General features: G+C 33.4%; 1 protein-coding gene across 1 annotated transcript in view; it reads right to left on the reverse strand.

Moving 5' to 3' along the window:
• Positions 1 to 3,286: 3,286 nt before the first annotated feature.
• LOC139863897 (uncharacterized) overlaps positions 3,287 to 21,751 on the reverse strand; it is a 68,239-nt gene continuing 49,774 nt past the window's right edge. Inside the window, exons 5-8 of the mRNA XM_071852499.1 lie at positions 4,491 to 4,580; positions 3,786 to 3,956; positions 3,627 to 3,701; positions 3,287 to 3,538 (exon numbers count right to left, since the gene is read on the reverse strand). Of these exons, the coding sequence (XP_071708600.1) occupies positions 3,287 to 3,538; positions 3,627 to 3,701; positions 3,786 to 3,956; positions 4,491 to 4,580 (588 nt within the window). The remainder of the gene's footprint in view (positions 3,539 to 3,626; positions 3,702 to 3,785; positions 3,957 to 4,490; positions 4,581 to 21,751) is intronic.

Here is a 21,751-nt window from a genome sequence, read left to right on the forward strand (position 1 = left end):
GTGGATGAGCTGGGTGCTAACAAAGATGCTGATTCTGTTGACACTGCTGATTTCACAGTCTGGGGCAGAGGGAGTTCAACATTTATCCAATCACCTATTCCTGCCCGGACTCTTGCTTACTTTGACAGGACACTGGATGAACGTATTAACTTTTATTCAGTGGGTTCATCTGGCATAGCAGAATCACGTATGTATCCTCTATCTTCCCCAAAACGTCATGATAAACACACTACTTGGGAAGATGATCCAGCTACACAGGGTAAGCTAGACATAAGAAAGATGAATCCAGACGAAAGAGAGGCTTACAGGCTGGAGATCACTGTTCTAGAACTGCTTGAACAACGAGCAACAACTATACCTGAAAGGATATGCCACATCAGATTGCTGTATCATCCACTTGATCAGCAATTCTACATCAATGCTTTGGAATTCGGCATTGAAGTTGGTGTGTATCTATACAACAGTGGTCAAAGGCTACATACTGATGCAGAGAAAGCTCTATATTATGAGGCTCTACAACTGGACATGGATCTAAAGCAATAATGTGATGCCATGACTGCTGATAAAGGCAGACAGTTGATTGCTACAGCAAAATCCCTCAACATTACTGCCAATGATTATCTTTTGAGTGTTCAACTTGAAAAGAAAAGAAGGGAGGATGATGATGCCGAATATGCTGAGAGGCTGAGGCTTCAGGAAGAAGAAGCTAAGTTGGCTGCTGATAGAAAACAAGAGGCTGAGTCCCTCAAGTTAGCCAAAGCCATTGTTAAGGAACAGGACAAGGCATTCGATGAATTAGAAGCTGCTGAGAAAGCACCTGCTGCTGCCCCTATAGAAACTGAATGAACAATAGAGTTATCTGATCATTACTATATGAGCAAATATGGTGATTTGCTAACCAGGAGATCAAACCCTAGTAAGATCATCAAGGTGCACAAAGGCACAAAAAGGGCTTTCTCTGTCAGCAGGGAAGGTAATGTTCAGGAGAGGATAGACTACACTGAACTAAGAACCTTAGGGTTCAGTGAGTGGATGGAGATACTGCAGTACTTTATTGGCAAAGGTAAAAGTGGTATTAAAGATACGCTAAAACCTGAACTTCAAGAACTTTTCAACAAAGCAGTAAAGTATGGGAATGCACCAGTAGTGAATGTAGAAGAAGTTGTCTCTCAAAAGCCTAAAGGAAAGAAATCTACTGGTGATGGCCCACACAGAAGAGATCCCATCATACTACCCCCTCAGATATTAGTATTCGATCCTGCTGAAGTGCCTTACTTATTTCCTGAAGCCTGGGCAGCCCTCAAAGTAAAATAAGAAGAGCTATCTGGTGATGAACAAGAGAAAGACAAAGATAAAGACAGATAGCCTTCTAGTGATTTAATTGTATCTTTTGTTATTTCATTTTTCATTATACTGCTCTGTAAATGTTTGTATATACTCTGCTGTAATGAAAATGAAATGAGTTTATCTTCAAAATTATATCAATTTATAAGATATAGATAACTCAGCAAAAGATCCCAAAACAAACCTAAAAGGGACAAATTTACTGTCTATTTTTCATTAGGTCCCTTAGTACTGGCTTTAGTGTTTTCTCTTTATGTCATAGGTTTTGTCATCATCAAATAGGGGGAGATTGTTGAGTCCCTAAAATAATTAAGGATTTAATGATGACAAAACTGTAATTTATTTAAACTAAAATGTTATGTGCAACCAGCACAAGTTTGTTTATATATAGACACCAGATATTGCTGTGTCGAGTGTTTAGTTTGCTGCCTAGTCTACCAGCAAAAGGTAGACAGTATTCTTCAATTAAGCACAGGATGTGTACTCAGCAATTCAAGAATATCAAGTGACTCAGCAATGAAGAACCAGCATAGCTAGAATGCAGCTTACTACACAAGACAGCTATGCTCCATTACAAGCATAGTGGTTTTTTGAGTGGTCTACATCAATCGTACTATTCAACAGAAGTCAAAGACAAAGTTTAACAGAAAAGGACACACGTCGGCGGCTGACAAGTGACCTTACAAGACCACGTGGGAATGCAGAAGTTTAACGCATGTGTAGACATGTGTTATACTTTGTCAATGCCTAGGGAACACAATATTCTATTTGTTTAAACAAATAGTGGTGCCAAACCGAATTGGGGTGTTCCTGCAAATAGCTACCAACGAGAAAAGAGGAGATCAAGCTCTCTGATGCAGTTGTCCCCACAAGTATAGACATCCTATGTACCAGTTGACAATAGAACAATTACACGGATAATAGGACTAGTATAAATTGATGTATCCACTATTGTAACAACTAGTGGTGTGAGTTTGTTTATTTAGAGTCCAAAACGTGTAATATCTTAGAACACACTCTGTAGCTATACTTAGGTAAATCTGTATCAACCAACTAATTCTTTGTGATTTAATCAATAAAGAATAACCGTTGAAAAATTACCTTTGACTCTATTTAATTTACTTGCATGAGTACTAAATTGTGTTTAACTGTTAAGTTAATTAAAAAGAATTGTATTCACCCCCCTCTACAATACTCCTGTTGTTTATCAAGGGAACAACAATATTTATAAAAAAAAATCGGCCTTGTTTAATAAAATAAACGTCGTGTTGGACTTGACCCTAAGATCAGAACTCTGTTAGCTATAACTTTACCTAACCACCTGTTCAAACTGATTAAGCGAAAACTAAATGCTAAGCTTATGTTAGACTATCTAGATGTTACTTATGAAGGCGTGGATGAGGTTAGGCAGAACAAGATTATTGCTTTGAAAAGAGAGTATGAAATGTTCTTTGCCAATAAGAATGAGACCCTTAAGCAAACCTTCATTAGGTTTAAATCCTTAGTTGCTGACCTGCTTACTTTGAAAATCATATATACTGATTTTGAACAAGTAAACAAATTCATTGACTCATTGTCTGTTAAATGGAAACCAGTGACTGACACTCTAAGAACCACCCAGACCTTAAAGAACTTTAACATGTCTTCTCTCTATGGTACACTTTGAAACCATGAGAAGGCAGAAGCTAAACTTGAACTAAACTTGAAAGAAAACTTTAAGTCTGCCCCCACCACTTCAAAATCTTCTAAAACAGATGATACTGCTCTTATTGCTGCTGTTAAAAAGAAAGCTCAAAAGGTGCACGTTATAAAAATGAATTCATAATTTTAGTCATCAATCTATCTTGATCATTCATCAAAATCTGCCACTTACAAATAAACCATCCACGTATAAGCATAAAGGTGCACGTTATAAAAATGAATTCATAATTTTAGTACAAAATTAACAAAGACATACCTCGATCAACGCAGTAGGCCAAGCAGTAGATGTACCAATGACGTCATGAATGTATCTCATATGCTCATACGGCCTAAACAAAACTTCATTTCTTTCGATGGACACTTGAAGCTCTACCTCACACCAACCAGCTCCAAGTTCTGTCTGCAAAACAACCGTAGTTGGATTCATGCTTACCGACTTTCCTCTTGCTACCTTGTTTTTTGTAATGCTTTTCACATACACTTCATCTCTCACCTAAAATTTAGTTTCAAAAAAAAAAAAACATTTATGAAGGCTAAAAGGGTAGAAAAATAGTAAGGTAAGCTATTAAATTGAAACATACCTTTAAACGTTTAACAACTGAACCATTATCCTGATGACCCAAACCTTCATTCTCAACACCAGAACCATTATTCTTCTGAGCCAACTAGGCTTTTAACCTTGAATTTTCATTTTCAAGTTCTGCCTTATCAGACTTGAGTTAAGCATTCTCCTTACGAACGGCTGATCGACCAGGTACTACGCCCCACAAGTCTTTAGCACGAACGCCAAGTCCATACGTTTGGGCAGAACCAGAATTATTGGGCCCCATTACCTGGGAAAAAACATCGTCTGGTCCAGGTGTATCAGTTTGACCATCCACAAGTTTGTCCGTAAGTTCTTTCATTTGTTTCTGCATAAAAAAATTAATATTTAAACAGACATATAAATATATGTCATGCAACATATTTCAGTATGACAGAAATGATTCTACTCTGGTATTTGATATATGCAATGCCCAATCAAAGTATAGCCCAATCACACCCAGATATTCGATATATATCCAATGCTTAACGTATTAATGCTAGACTAGGATTTTGGGATTTCGACATTAATACATAATGAAAAGCAAGTGGTGACTATCAATTTAAGACTCTATTAATATTCACCTCAAATAAATTGGCTAGAAGATTATCAAGTGGTTTATGGTGATTAACATATAAATATACAACTAATTAACTTAAAAGATAAAATAACCCAACTGAAGCACAAGAACATATCACAAAGGTAAAAGTCACTAAAATCTACTTCAAATGCAATAAAAACCTCATAGGTGGTTTATGGTGATTAACATATAAATATTCATCTACTGATATCATGTGTAGGATATATTTGATCCACTTTTGATTCTTTCATACATCATAATAGTGTTTGTAAAATTACTTACGAGTACAGTTGCAGCTTCACCATCAGCACTTCCATTTGTAAAACATTTCTTAAACATATCGACTCGAGTAGGTTCTCTTCCGAAACTCGTCTGCAATGAGTAAAAACGAGGTAACTATTAACAATGTATATTCAAAAGCTATACTATATTAATAATTTCCCCATGATATTTGAAATGTCCCGTTCTTATTGATTAAAAACGTTCCATAATAATTGATTTCGTTGCGAGGTTTTGACCTCTATATGAGACGTTTTTCAAAGACTGCATTCATTTTTAAAACAAACCATAACCTTTATTTCATAGATAAAGGTTTTAAAAAGCTTTACGTAGATTATCAAATAATGATAATCTAAAATATCCTGTTTACACACGACCATTACATAATGGTTTACAATACAAATATGTTACAATAAAATAAGTTTCTTGAATGTAGTTTTTACACAATATCATACAAGCATGGACTCCAAATCTCGTCCTTATTTAAGTATGCGACAGCGGAAGCTCTTAATAATCACCTGAGAATAAACATGCTTAAAACGTCAACAAAAATATTGGTGAGTTATAGGTTTAACCTATAAATATCAAATCATAATAATAGACCACAAGATTTCATATTTCAATACACATCCCATACATAGAGATAAAAATCATTCATATGGTGAACACCTGGTAACCGACATTAACAAGATGCATATATAAGAATATCTCCATCATTCCGGGACACCCTTCGGATATGATATAAATTTCGAAGTACTAAAGCATCCGGTTCTTTGGATGGGGTTTGTGAGGCCCAATAGATCTATCTTTAGGATTCGCGTCAATTAGGGTGTCTGTTCCCTAATTCTTAGATTACCAGACTTAATAAAAAGGGGCATATTCGATTTCGATAATTCAACCATAGAATGTAGTTTCACATACTTGTGTCTATTTTGTAAATCATTTATAAAACCTGCATGTATTCTCATCCCAAAAAATATTAGATTTTAAAAGTGGGACTATAACTCACTTTCACAGATTTTTACTTCGTCGGGAAGTAAGACTTGGCCACTGGTTGATTCACGAACCTATAACAATATATACATATATATCAAAGTATGTTCAAAATATATTTACAACACTTTTAATATATTTTGATGTTTTAAGTTTATTAAGTCAGCTGTCCTCGTTAGTAACCTACAACTAGTTGTCCACAGTTAGATGTACAGAAATAAATCGATAAATATTATCTTGAATCAATCCACGACCCAGTGTATACGTATCTCAGTATTGATCACAACTCAAACTATATATATTTTGGAATCAACCTCAACCCTGTATAGCTAACTCCAACATTCACATATAGAGTGTCTATGGTTGTTTCGAAATATATATAGATGTGTCGACATGTGTAATGACCCGGACTTTTACGATTGATCTATACTTATAAGATTAATATTTACATAAATTAAACCTTACCAGCATGATAAGCAATCCAAATTGTTGAGACTTATGTTTTTGAAAAGAGTTTTACACAACGTTTGACCGTCTAGTTTGACCGATGATATCACGAACTATATAATATATGATAATTATACGTTTGTGTATATATATGTATATATACATATTTAACATAATCTAAGGATGTTTTAATATTTCATTTTGTATTAATAACAATAAGATATATGTATATTTTGAAACTACTAACTTAAGTTTTCAAAACAATAACCATACGTAACGTTCTTTGATATAAATACTTATAACCTATAATGTTTATACATATATCGTATATGTAATGTATCTAATCATTTTTTTAAGAACTTAAATACATAAAACAATATAAGTATATTCACAAAAGATAACTATATTTGAATCCTCTTTCCATTTTCACAAGATTTCTATACGTATATCTACGGTATATGTACCGTAACATACCTAGCTTCTATACGTATTTACTATTAGTATATACACATCAAATCACCACCAACCAGCCCTTGTTCATGCCTTATGTATAAGGTAATTACTTTTGTATGATTGTATGACTAATTACACAAGATTACAACATGTGAACTTGTCCTTGTATACCATAAATCACGCCACCACCACCTTAAATACTTCCATCCATTTTCAATTTTTACCACATTACTTCTCTAGTTAGGAACACATACTTACTAGCTTCATGTATCTCTAAGAACTACAGCAAAAATCCTCTCAAGAATTACCTTAAACACCACCATAACAAGATCAAACAAAAACACTACAAAAATACAACTTTCATTTCTAGTTTATGTCTTAAGTTGCTTCCAATCTTTCATCCAACTCCATCACTCTTTTGGTTCTAGGTTTTTACTCCTCTTTTACAGCAATCTTGTCCAAGTAACTTGAGGTAGTAACTTTATTCATAACCTTATTCGATTCATATATATATAGTTATCTTATTTTATGGTATACAATTTTAACAACAAGAACATAGTTTGAATGATTTCAAACTTGTTTGAAAACTAAATAGATCCTTCTAACTTAACTTTTAAAATACTTCAAGACCTGTAATATATCATAAATATATGCTAATTTAACAAGGTATAACTTGGTTTTTCAAAGAACACCTTAAAAACTGAATTTACGACGTCGGAGTGCAACCGGGGGCTGTTTTGGGTTGGATAATTAAAAACTATTTTGAACCTTGAATTGGAGGTTTATTTTCTGGAAAAATGATATTTACTATGAATATGATAACACATAAAAATTTCATGATTTAACTCAAAGTATAAGTATTTTTAGAAAAATAATCATTTAAGGTTGTTTACATGATGGAAAATGATCAACTTCATAAGTTTCACCAAAGTTTGACCTATGACCTGTGATTTCGAATACAAACTAAGGTATTTACAGTTCATATTCTTAAAGAAGGACTCGATCCAAGGAAGTGGCAAGTTGAACCAACGAAAATGGAGTTGTAACGAAGAAACTATGACTAAAACAAGATCGGATATCCAAAACTAGTTTAGCCACAAAAATAATTGGAGAAAAATTAAATAAATCACATCTTTCTAAAATAACATGATATTTTATATATATGTACTCATAATTTAATTTTATATATTTCAGGATCACCTGTAAACAATACGAGAAGATTAATCATAAGATCCCATGATTGTACGCAATACGTCTTCTTGACAATATAGGTACCATGGGTCAAGATTAATCCCGACCAATACGAATACGATGGGGGTTTTATTTATTTCGATGGGGGTTTTATTTATTTATTAAACACCTAAATATGAACCATTAAAATTGAATTGCTAACTACGGACTAAGAAGACATTAAAAGTATTATAAGTATATATACGTGACGATTGTTTAAAATGAAAATATATTGATATATTATATATGGATAGGTTCGTGATATCAACCGGAGACCAAGTCAAAATATATATATCTTCAAGGCAAAAGTGAGTATATAGTCCCACTTTTAAACTCTAAATATTTCGGGATGAGAATACATGTATTTTATGTTTTACGATATGGACACAAGTAACTGAAAAATATATTCTACGTTGAGTTGTACCACTGGCATACTTCCCTGTAGCTTGGTAACTACTATTTACAGCGGTATTGTAAACGCGAATCCTGTTGATAGATCTATCGGGCCTGACAACCCCAACCGGACTGGACGACCAGTATTCAACGGTTGCACAGTACTTCGTTTCGTGACTACACTTGGTACGGTGTAGTAAGATTTAATAATAAAGGGAATATGCGACGTGATTAAATGTTAAGTATGGTTACCAAGTGCTCAACCACTTAGAATATTTTTATTAAAATGTTTATATATGAAATCTTGTGGTCTATATATATATATATTGCTGCCGGCATTAAACCTATATCTCACCAACATTATGTTGACGTTTTAAGCATGTTTATTCTCAGGTGATAACTAAAAGCTTCCGCTGCAACATGTTGAATTTAAGCAAGATCTTGAGTATGCATATTTGTGTCAAAAATAAAACTGCATATCGGAGGATTTGTAATGTAAAATATGTTGGAGGTCGTATTGTTATTATCACATGTAAAGTTTGTAAGTCTAAGATTATCGCTAAACGATAATCCTTATTAAGTTGTTTAAACCTTGTATTTGTAATAAAAGCTATGGTTTGTATTGTAAAAACAAATGCAGTTTTTGAAAAGTGTCGCATATAGAGGTCAATACCTCGCGATGAAATCATATGTTATTGTATTCGTCCTTATGGTTAAGGTCGGGTTATGACATGTGATATCAGAGCGGTGGTCTTAGCGAACCAGGTTTGCATTAGTGTGTCTAACTGATAAGTCGTTAGGATACATTAGTAAGTCTGGACTTTGACCGGGTCTGATTTAAAAACCATTGCTTATCATTGTTGGTTAAAATTCATATGTAAATATTATGTAGTACTAATGGGTTAGTTGTTGTGTGATAGATGTCGGGCTCAAAACTTGTTATCACATTCAGCGACTCCGAACCAGAATCTTCATATGGTGTTCCAGTCATTAACTTATCCGATGACGAAAATAATATCTTTGGGGAAGACTCACAAATTCCGGATGAACCAACTATAGAGAACCCGAAAAGTGAACCCGAGGAGGAAAGTGAACCCGAGGAGGAAAGTGAACCCGAGGAGGAAAGTGAACCCGAGGAGGAAAGTGAACCCGAGGAAGAAATACAGGAAATTACAAAAGACAAGTTCGAACTAGGAAAGAAACGAAAGGCTAATGAATTAGAAAATTCAAATCCTGAGTTTAGTGAGGATGATGTGGCACCAACTCCACTAGACACTACCACCCCTATTCCCGCTATTCCTATTCATTCTATCCCGGCATCCAGTTCTTCAGCCCCACAGCCAAAATATAGGAGACACCGCCAAAATATAGGCAGACAGCCAGGATAAGCGTTAAGCGATTCTTTGAACCTAAACGTCCTAGAAAATAGACCAAACGATGCGCTGCCGTATTAAACCATGGGATCATATAATGTTTTGTATAATATTATTAGTGTGGTTTGCTTAATGTTCGATGTAAGATAAGCATATGTAAAATAGTGAAGTATGAAATGCAATAATTTTCCATGGTTAAGTATTATTTAGATGGTAGTAATTGGTTCTGTACTAAGCTATTAAGTATGGACATTAACGGGTAGGTACTACCCTAGATATAATTATAAAACGCTAATAAGAAGAAAAGGCTTTTATAATAATACCTGGTTCATATTATTAATAAGCTATAATGTACTGTAAATATACACTACATCTATAATATTCCATGTGAATAATTATTTTCTTTTCATTCTTATAGAAGAATATGGCGCGATTGAATCGAATGACGGAACAAGAAGTCGAGGAATTCATCAACCAGCGAGTGAACGACAGAATGTTATGGGTCGAGGCTGCAAGAGCTGCTGCAGTTAACCCAAATCCTCGTGTAGGATGCACCTACAAAACTTTTCAAGCTTGCAAGCCCTCATCATTCAGTGGAACAGAAGGACCGATCGGTTTAACCCGGTGGATAGAAAATATGGAGACTGTGTTTAAAATCAGTGGTTGTGTTGAAAAGGACATGACCAAGTATGCATCGTGCACTTTACAAGATAGTGCACTCACGTGGTGGAAAAATTATGTGAAGGCTGTAGGAGGAGATGTAGCTTATGATACTCCATGGGAAGAATTCAAAATAATGTTAATCAACGAGTATTGTCCAAGGAACGAGGTTAGGAAGTTGGAAGATGAATTACGAAGCCTGAAGGTTGTTGGTACTGAATTCACCAACTACAATCAGCGATTTATGGAATTAGTTTTGCTATGTCCTGAATTGGTTCCAACCGAAGAATGGAAGATTGAAATGTACAAAGATGGTTTGCCCAAAAAGGTCAAGGCAAATGTTACAGCATCGAAACCTAAGACAATTCATGAAGCTATAACCATGGCAAACGAGCTAATGGATCAGGTCATCATGGATAAGAAAGTATCCAATACTGATGTGAAGGTATCAGGTAACAAAAGAAAGTGGAATGGAAATTATGATCGAGGTAACCAACAACAATCTTTTAAGAAACAAGAAATCACGCAAGGTGCGGGTAGTGGTTTAAGCTTTGGTTACAAAGGACAAAATCCTTTATGTAACCGATGCCACAAACATCACTCTGGCTACTGTAATGTGGTATGCAACAAATGTAATCGAAAGGGTCATCTTGCTGAAGATTGTAGGGCTCTCGTTACAAATACAAATGGTACCAAGACTCCTGCCACCAATGTAAATAGAACTGCTTTGGCTACCATTACTTGGTATGGGTGTGGAAAACAAGGTCACTATAAGAGCCAGTGCCCGAATCCTGAGAAGAATATCGGACCTGCACGTGGGAGAGCATTTATTATTAATGCTAGAGAGGCATGTGAAGACCCGGAGCTTGTTACGGGTACGTTTACCATTAATAACTTATCAGCATCTATTATATTTGATACTGGTGCCGATAGAAGTTACGTGTGTAGAAATTTTTACACTAAATTGAATTGTTCATCATTACCTCTAGATGCTAAGTACATGATTGAGTTAGCTAATGGTAAACTAATTAAAGCCGATAAAATTTGTCGTGATTGTAAAATAAATTTAGCCGGAGAAACGTTTAAAATTGACTTGATACCCGTAGAATTAGGAAGTTTTGATGTAATAGTCGGCATGGACTGGATGTCCAAAGTAGGAGCTGAAGTTGTGTGTGCCAAGAAGGCAATTCGCATTCCTTGTAAGGATAAAATGCCAGTGATGATTTATGGAGAGAAGGGTAACTCAAAGCTAAAACTCATTAGCTGTTTGAAAGCCAAGAAGTGTTTAGAAAAGGGATGTTATGCTATTCTAGAACATGTTAATAAAGTTGAAAAGAAAGAAAAAGAGAAGTGCATCAACGACGTGCCTGTGGCAAGAGATTTTCCTGAAGTTTTCCCGGAAGAGTTGCCGGGATTACCTCCATTTAGATCTGTAGAATTTCAAATAGATTTAGTACCAGGAGCTGCACCAGTTGCCCGTGCTCCATATAGACTTGCACCGTCCGAGTTAAAAGAACTTCAGAGTCAGTTAAAAGAATTACTGGATCGTGGATTCATACGACCAAGTACTTCACCGTGGGGAGCTCCGATTCTATTTGTTAAAAAGAAAGATGGATGTTTTAGGATGTGTATAGATTATCGTGAATTAAATAAGTTAACTATCAAAAATCGGTATCCACTACCGAGAATTGACGACTTATTTGATCAACTCCAAGGATCATGTGTGTACTCGAAAATTGACCTAAGATCGGGCTATCATCAATTACGCGTCAAAGAAGAAGATATACCGAAAACTGCTTTTCGGACACGTTACGGTCATTACGAATTTTTGGTCATGCCGTTTGGATTGACGAATGCGCCAGCTGTATTCATGGACCTCATGAATCGAGTTTGTAGTCCATATTTAGATAAGTTTGTTATTGTTTTCATTGATGACATTCTTATCTATTCCAAGAGTGAGCAAGAGCATGAGCAGCATTTAAGGTTAATATTAGAGTTATTGAGAAAAGAACAGCTATACGCTAAATTTTCTAAGTGTGCTTTCTGGTTGAAAGAAGTGCAATTTCTTGGTCACGTTGTTAGTAGCAAAGGAATTCAGGTTGATCCAGCTAAAATTGAGGCCATTGAAAAATGGGAGACTCCTAAAACACCATTGCAGATACGCCAATTTTTGGGTTTAGCCGGTTATTATAGAAGGTTTATTCAAGATTTTTCCCAAATAGCTAAGCCGTTGACAGCATTAACGCAAAAAGGGAAGAAATACGAATGGACCTCGGAGCAGGAGAACGCATTTCAATTACTGAAGAAGAAGTTAACTACGACGCCTATTTTATCGTTACCTGAAGGGAACGATGATTTTGAACTATATTGTGACGCTTCGCGACAAGGTTTTGGTTGTGTTCTTATGCAACGAAAGAAAGTTATTGCATACGCATCCCGACAATTGAAGATTCACGAGCGGAATTATACGACGCATGATCTAGAACTGGGAGCAGTCGTGTTTGCGTTGAAGATATGGAGACATTACTTATATGGGGTTAGATGCACTGTGTTTACTGATCATAAAAGTCTTCAACATATTTTCGATCAGAAACAGCTGAACATGAGGCAACGTAGGTGGGTCGAGCTGATAAACGACTACGATTGTGAGATTCGCTATCATCCCGGGAAAGCGAATGTAGTGGCCGACGCTTTAAGCAGAAAGGAACGAGAACCAATTCGAGTACGAGCAATGAACATAAAAATTCGCATGAATCTCAACTCACAAATCAAAGAGGCTCAACGAGAAGCTCTTACTAAAGAAAACATAGGAAATGAAATAATGAAGAAGTATGGGAAACAACTCATTATGCGGGAAGATGGAATTCGATATTTTGCAAACCGTATTTGGGTACCAAAGTTGGGTGGATTAAGGAAGTTAATATTGAATGAGGCATATAAGACAAGATACTCGATACATCCTGGAGTTGGAAAGATGTATCAAGATCTTAAGACGCATTATTGGTGGCCTAATTTAAAGACAGACGTTGCAACATATGTTGGGGAATGTTTAACTTGTTCCAAAGTCAAAGCAGAACACCAGAAGCCGTCAGGGTTACTTCAACAACCAGAAATTCCAGAATGGAAATGGGACGGTATTACCATGGATTTCATCACGAAGTTACCAAAGACTGCCTGGGGATACGACACCATTTGGGTGATTGTTGATCGTCTCACCAAGTCTGCACATTTCTTGCCTATAAAGAAAACGGATAGAATGGAGAAATTATTACGATTATATATAAAGGAAATAGTTTCAAGGCATGGAATACCTATTTCCATTATATCTGATCGTGATAGTAGATTTACATCAAAGTTCTGGCAATCACTACAAGAGGCCCTAGGAACTCGTTTAGATATGAGCACCGCATATCATTCTCAAAATGACGGGCAGAGTGAAAGAACAATTCAGACTCTTGAAGACATGCTCAGGGCATGTGTGATCGATTTTGGAAACGGATGGGATAAGTATTTACCGTTAGCAGAATTCTCGTATAATAATAGTTATCATGCGAGCATTAAAGCTGCACCATTCGAAGCACTGTATGGAAGGAAGTGTAGATCTCCTATCTGTTGGAATGAAGTAGGAGATCGACAATTAACTGGTCCCGAGATCATACACGAAACGACTGAGAAGATAGTACAAATCAAGGAGAGATTGAAAACAGCCCGTAGTCGCCAAAAGAGCTACGACGATGTCCGAAGGAAACCATCAGAGTTTCAGATCGGTGACATGGTTATGCTAAAGGTGTCACCTTGGAAAGGTGTAATACGTTTTGGAAAAAGGGGTAAACTAAACCCAAGGTATGTAGGCCCGTTCAAAATTATCGAACGCATCGGACCTGTAGCTTATCGACTCGAGTTACCGCAACAACTCGCCGGAGTACATAATACATTTCATGTCTCGAACCTTAAAAAGTGTCTTGCAAAGGAAGACCTCACCATTCCTCTTGAAGAAATTCAAGTTGACGAGAAACTACAATTCATAGAAGAACCAATCGAGATCATGGACCGTGAAGTTAAACGGCTCAAGCAGAGCAACATACCGATCATTAAAGTTCGTTGGAATGCACGAAGAGGTCCCGAGCTTACTTGGGAGCGAGAGGATCAAATGAAACAAAAGTATCCACACTTGTTTCCCAACGACGCAAAATAGGTACAATTTTAAAATTTCGGGACGAAATTTATTTAACGGGTAGGTACTGTAATGACCCAGACTTTTACGATTGATCTATACTTATAAGATTAATATTTACATAAATTAAACCTTACCAACATGATAAGCAATCCAAATTTTTGAGACTTATGTTTTTGAAAAGAGTTTTACACAACGTTTGACCGTCTAGTTTGACCGATGATATCACGAACTATATAATATATGATAATTATACGTTTGTATATATATATGTATATATACATATTTAACATAATCTAAGGATGTTTTAATATTTCATTTTGTATTAATAACAATAAGATATATGTATATTTTGAAACTACTAACTTAAGTTTTCAAAACAATAACCATACGTAACGTTCTTTGATATAAATACTTATAACCTATAATGTTTATACATATATCGTATATGTAACGTATTTAATCATTTTTTAAGAACTTGAATACATAAAACAATATAAGTATATTCACAAAAGATAACTATATTTGAATCCTCGTTCCATTTTCACAAGATTTCTATACGTATATCTACGGTATATGTACCCGTAACATACCTAGCTTCTATACATATTTACTATTAGTATATACACATCAAATCACCACCAACCAGCCCTTGTTCATGCCTTATGTATAAGGTAATTACTTTTGTATGATTGTATGACTAATTACATAAGATTACAACATGTGAACTTGTCCTTGTATACCATAAATCACGCCACCACCACCTTAAATACTTCCATCCATTTTCAATTTTTACCACATTACTTCTCTAGTTAGGAACACATACTTACTAGCTTCATGTATCTCTAAGAACTACAGAAAATATCCTCTCAAGAATTACCTTAAACACCACCATAACAAGATCAAACAAAAACACTACAAAAATACAACTTTCATTTCAAGTTTATGTTTTAAGTTTCTTCCAATCTTTCATCCAACTCCATCACTCTTTTGGTTCTAGATTTTTACTCCTCTTTTACAGCAATCTTGTCCAAGTAACTTGAGGTAGTAACTTTGTTCATAACCTTATTCGATTCATATATATATAGTTATCTTATTTTATGGTATACAATTTTAACAACAAGAACATAGTTTGAATGATTTCAAACTTGTTTGCAAACTAAATAGTTGAAATGACCCGTTCATATACATTATAAACGATTCACAATAGTTGATTACATTGCGAGGTATTTGACCTCTATATGATACATTTTACAAACATTGCATTCGTTTTTAAAAGACAAACTTTCTTTACATCGAAAATTGACAGGCATGCACACCATTTCATAATATCCACTATCCAACTATAAATTGATTTAATAATAATCTTTGATGAACTCAATGACTCGAATACAACGTTCTTCGAAATATGCTATGAAAGACTCCAAGTAATATCTTAAAAATGAGCAAATGCACAGCGAAAGATTTCTTTAATACCTGAGAATAAACATGCTTTAAAGTGTCAACCAAAAGGTTGGTGAGTTCATTAGTTTATCATAATCATTTATTTCCATCATTTTAATAGACCACAAGAATTTCATTTCCAGTTCTCATAAATATACGTCCCATGCATAGAGACAAAAATAATCATTCATATGGTGAACACCTGGTAACCGACATTAACTAGATACATATAAGAATATCCCCTATCATTCCGGGATCCTCCTTCGGACATGATATAAATTTCGAAGTACTAAAGCATCCGGTACTTTGGATGTGGTTTGTTAGGCCCAATAGATCTATCTTTAGGATTCGCGTCAATTAGGGTGTCTGTTCCCTAATTCTTAGATTACCAGACTTTAATAAAAAGGGGCATATTCGATTTCGATAATTCAACCATAGAATGTAGTTTCAATTACTTGTGTCTATTTTGTCAAACATTTATAAAAGCGCATGTATTCTCAGTCCCAAAAATATAAAGGGTAAAAAGACAAATGAAACTCACCATACTGTATTTCGTAGTAAAAATACATATAACGTCATTGAACAAGTGCAAGGTTGGCCTCGGATTCACGAACCTAAATTAATTATATATATTTATGTGTTGGTCAATATTTGTCTAACAAATTAGGTCAAGTCATAGTGTACCACAATCCTAATGCTCGAGACTAATATGCAAAAGTCAACAAAAGTAAATTTGACTCAAAATAATTTCCAAAAATCTATACATGATTAATATATAGTTTAAATATCGTCGTTTTATATTTTTAAAAGATTTATTAGAGTAAATAATATAATTTATTTATTAATAAATAAAATTTTATATTAAATTTATATAATAAAATATACTTTTATATATATTAAGTAATAAAATTTATAGGCCAGGTTCATTTAATATCATAAAGATAATATGATAGGTATTATTAAAGTAAGTTATTACACGTAGTAAAATATGTTTGTATCACATATTTATTTGATAAAATAATATCTATAATGATAGTAAGTAAAAGTTGTATTATTTTGTAATAATAATTATTATTATAAAAATATCAATATTTATAATTACTAAGATGACATTATGATAAAACGATAATTCTAATTATGATAACTTTAATATTTACGATAATTTTTAATATTATCTTTAAAATAATAATTCTATTTAAAATAATAATAATAATAATATTTTATAGTAACAATGACATTTCTATTAAAATGATAATTTTTGTTAAAATGATAGTTTTAATACTAACGATACTTTTAATAATAATAGTAATGATAAAAATAATAAGAACGATAATTTTATCTAAATCAATATCTTATAATATTTTAATTTCATCATGATACTCTTACTCATTATTTCCTAATCGTTTCGTTTAATAGCTTTTAATCGTCTTTTATATCGTGTTCATAATAATGATAATAATAGTAATCAAAATAATTAGGTGTTACAAATATTTGTTTTAATTACACTAATATTAATAATGATAGTTACTATAACATTATTAACGATAATACTAATAATTATCTTAATGATAATATAGTAATATTAATAATAACAATAACAATAACCATTTTTAAATAATGATATATATATTAATAATGATAATAATAATAATAATACTAATAATAATATAATAATAATAATAATAATTAGATAATAATAATAATACTAATTATAACTTTAACGATAATAACGATAATAATAATAAAAAAATAACAATTTTTAATGATAAATCCCTTTTATTGATAAAGATAATAATAATGATAATAATAAGATAAAACTAGAACGACGATAATAATAATCATTTTTAATAAAAATATCGAAAATTCAATTGATTATAACTTCTAATCCGTTCATCGAAACCATTCGATATCTAAAGGAAAAGTTCTTAATTTTTCGCTAGCTTTCCAAGGACATGCATATCTTATACCTTATCTCAACCGCAAGTGTAACTAATTCAAGATTCAACCTAACCTGTCTAAGGGCAATATCAAAAGTACAAGCATGCATAATCCTAAATACTCGAGCATTAGTCAGGGATACACTATTAGTATGTAAAAGTTAAATTATGAGTACTCACGTATCAATATTGAGATTCAATATTGCAGGAAAGGTACGTAGACGCAACGGAAATGATAAATACTATATTGACCTTACGAGCATACCCATGAACCATACTCAATCACCTCCATAGCTATAACCCATAATTTCCTTAATCCTATCCTACTCGAAAAACAATTTCGAAATCACTCGGACAGCACTCCGTCGTAATATTTTATGTATACTAATAATATCTTGAAATAATACGGAGTAAATATATATATGTAAATCGATTGAGAGAGTTTAGAGAAAAATATTTTCAAGTTTCTATGAAATAATGAAACCTAATGAATTCTATTTATAATAGATTTTTGAAATATTAAAGTGAATTATTAAAGTATGAATTATTAAAGTGAATTATTAAAGTATGAATTATTAAAGTATGAATTATTAAAGTGAATTATTAAAGTTAAAGTAAAGTAAAGTAAAAATAAAGTAGAGGTAAAGTTTAAGTATATTAAAAGTATAAAACTATGTACGTATAATACGCGTATAAATATATATAATATTAATTTAAATCGTTTAATAAAATAAAATATAAATATCATTATCTTTATCATACTAGTTAAGTAATGAGTTGTCAAAAGTGGTTCTAGATATTTATAAAAGTTATATACGTTTTAATAATAAAGTTCTTTTTAAACTGAAAACGTTTTTGTACATTTGAAACTAAATAGATCAATCGAGTCTTTATGAGATTCAATCTTCCACTATCCTTTGTCTAGTTTTTAATGATTGACAATTTGTTCTTATTTATAAATCACTTTACCATTTTCCGAATATTGTTAAAATGGAAAGATTTCTCAAATCAACGTGGACCTTTCAACAGAGACTTGTAATCATAATTCAATATATCTGATAATTCAATCATTTGATCTTATCTTCTAATTCCATTGATAAACATTTTGTAACAGATACAATCATATAAGGTATTTAATCTAATATTTTGTTTACGTTTCAAGTTATAATATATATACACATATACATATATAATCATATTCGTTTAATGGTTCGTGAATCTTTGGAACTTGGTCGAGGTTGAATGAATGTATGAACATAGTTTAAAATTCTTGAAATTTAACTTAACAAATATTGCTTATCGTGTCGGAAACATATAAAGATTAAAGTTTAAATTTGGTTGGAAATTTCCGGGTTGTCACAGTACCTACCCGTTAAAGAAATTTCGTCCCGAAATTTGAGTGGAAAGGTCGTGAATGATAAATAAGTATGTTTTCATGATGCATACGGGCTGAAAATTAGAGTTTTATCATCAGCGAATAATTTGGATAAACAATCCATTTATATGAAGAGTACGAATGAAGCTAACATAGAAGAGTGAAATGAGTAAGTGTAGATTCATCTTATCATTTGACGTAGATATGATTGATTCCTAGATTTTAAGGGATTTGAAGAAAATCTTCTTAATAAGATTTGACTCTCCGGTACTCAAGGGAATTAGGATCCTCTTTAAATGTGATCGTCAATTTTAATTGTTCTTTCGGAGATTTTCTTATAAATTCACCTCCTTCGTTTCCTTACAACTCACACCTTCTGTTGATGCATTTTATGCAAGTCCCTAGACATCTACCCACGTCCATTGCAGGTACCATGATTTCTCGTTATTATCCTATCCGTGTTTGTATGTGGTTACAGGAACTGCAGGAACGAGATTTAGATGTTTGACTATGTTAGACTTAGTCAGACGTACGAGTGAAGCCTCACTAGTACGGCTGACAAGCTCATACGCACGGTTGATGCTGAGCTAAGTCACAATTACAACCTAAATGAGAAGACATGAGTGAGTGATCACCCGTACGGCTGATGAAGCCAACACGTACGTGTGATGAATGAATCGTATGGGTGAGTCAACAGCAGGGGTATATAAAGTCTTATGCTCTTCATTTTAGGTTAAGCCTCTCATTTGTTACACACACTCAGATCTAGTGAGCTCCTCCGATTCTCTCTCTCAGTCCAAATCACCCAGGTGGTGAATAATAGCTCTAGGTGTTGATCTAATCACACTTGATTTAGTTGTGGTTTGACTAAATTAATCAAAAAAAAAAAACTTAACCTATTCACTAGAGGGTTTGATTCACTTATTCCGCCATTGTGTGAGTTAAATCTATTGATTTCTAAGTTCCTAGTCATGTTTCATCATCTTCTATTCTTTCCCCCTCAACTCATATTTTAAAGTATTCATCAATATGCTCCATCCAGTTCTGATTCTCAATATTCTTCTAACTTTCATATCGGTCATTCTTCTTTTTCATCTACCGCCGAAAGAATCTATTTACTTCTACTATACTCTTGGGTTTATAGTGTTTCTAGTTCTCCCGTGTCTTTATATTGCTATATGCATCGATATATATGGTTTATAATTTCTGGTTTGTCGTTGGGCTTTATATGTTCCCTTATATTTCAAAGTCTCTGCTTCTGTCTTCTATAATCATTATCATTCACAGTTAATGCTCTCTTTTATTTGCTGCAATTTATACCCCAATTTCTATTTCGGAGTTTTGTCCTTTCGTTTCTTCTTCTTGCGATTAAGCACCGCTTGTAATGGTCCAGAATTCACAGATATGAATTTCGGAATGAACATTGTTAATGTTCTAGGAAGAAAATTGTGATGGCACGATCTTGACTTGTCAAATTACTAGAATACCTTGGAAAAGGCCGAATCATCAAGAAATATTTTCTTGATATTTTAGAGGTTAAATAGAATACAAGAGTCATATAACATGGCACATGATGATGTTATGATCTGTGAATCATCACGTTCCATTTAGAAACTCAGCATGACTTACTGTAATATAATCACATTGATCAAGTATCATTATATTATACTAATTCATGCTTCAGTTCCCAACACTACTTCAAAATATTCCTATTTTAAACTTGAATGTTTCAGAATTTAGAAACTAAAATAGTTTCTTTTATGATGTAATACAGATAGCGCGAAGAGATAAATGATTTCAAATAAGAAAAATTAAGAAAATATCTTCAGAAATATGGAGGATATTTATAATGAAAGATATGATGATATTTTAGAATTTCTAATATCATAGGATGATGAAGAATATTGTCCGCAGGGGTTTAGAGTCAGGAGCAAGGTATTCATTAATGACTTCAGTAGGTACTGAATCATTTGGATCCTTTGAAGTCAGGTTCAGTCTTTATAATTTGTCCACAGCCTCCTTCCTACTTTGCTCAATCCGTTTTCCAGTTCCAAAACTTCTATTTTTCTGCGCTTTGCCAGTACACTTCATCATTATCATCCAGCTTTTACCATTTAAAGTCGTTTATAGTTTTTGCTGCTTCATCATCATTTTTTTTTCCCATTTTTGGAGAACCAATTCGTAGTTCGGAGTGTTTTTCAGAAACTTCACATTCAAATTAAGTCCAGAAGATAGACGTTATATATACACATATAACTGTTGGCGTAGACATGCTGCGAGATTTCAAAATACTGATTGCTAATTCCCAATGATTCGTATGGCAATTCTCATTACAAGATGCGAATGAGTAAATGATGGGGTTTCAATGAATAATTATAATGACTTTTTGGAGAGGCTAAAGTCAAAGGGTAATGAAGTTGTTGGTACATCTGCTAATAATGTGGTGGAATGTAAAAGGTTCCCTGGTAACGATGGTGTATATCTCAAGGTTATAATAAGGTTAGTCTGACTGAAAAGTCGAAGTTGTCTTGCTGGAGCTGTGACAAAACTGGCTACTTTGAATAGGAGTCGCAAAGTTATTTTTGCTAATAAATGCCAAAGAATCTGACGCGGATACGTTGTTTAAACTTTTACTTTGGTTTTAAGAGTTTTTCGGGTACATAACTGTGGGTAACATGTGGTTGGTTCATCATCTCGATTGCTCATCATTCGAAGTGTCTTCAGAAATTTTCGAAGGGTTTGAACACAGATTGTAATCGTTAACATACATTTGATATTCTAACACA

The sequence above is a fragment of the Rutidosis leptorrhynchoides genome, chromosome 8 (assembly GCF_046630445.1).
Source record: "Rutidosis leptorrhynchoides isolate AG116_Rl617_1_P2 chromosome 8, CSIRO_AGI_Rlap_v1, whole genome shotgun sequence".
NCBI classification, from domain to species: Eukaryota; Viridiplantae; Streptophyta; class Magnoliopsida; order Asterales; family Asteraceae; genus Rutidosis; species Rutidosis leptorrhynchoides.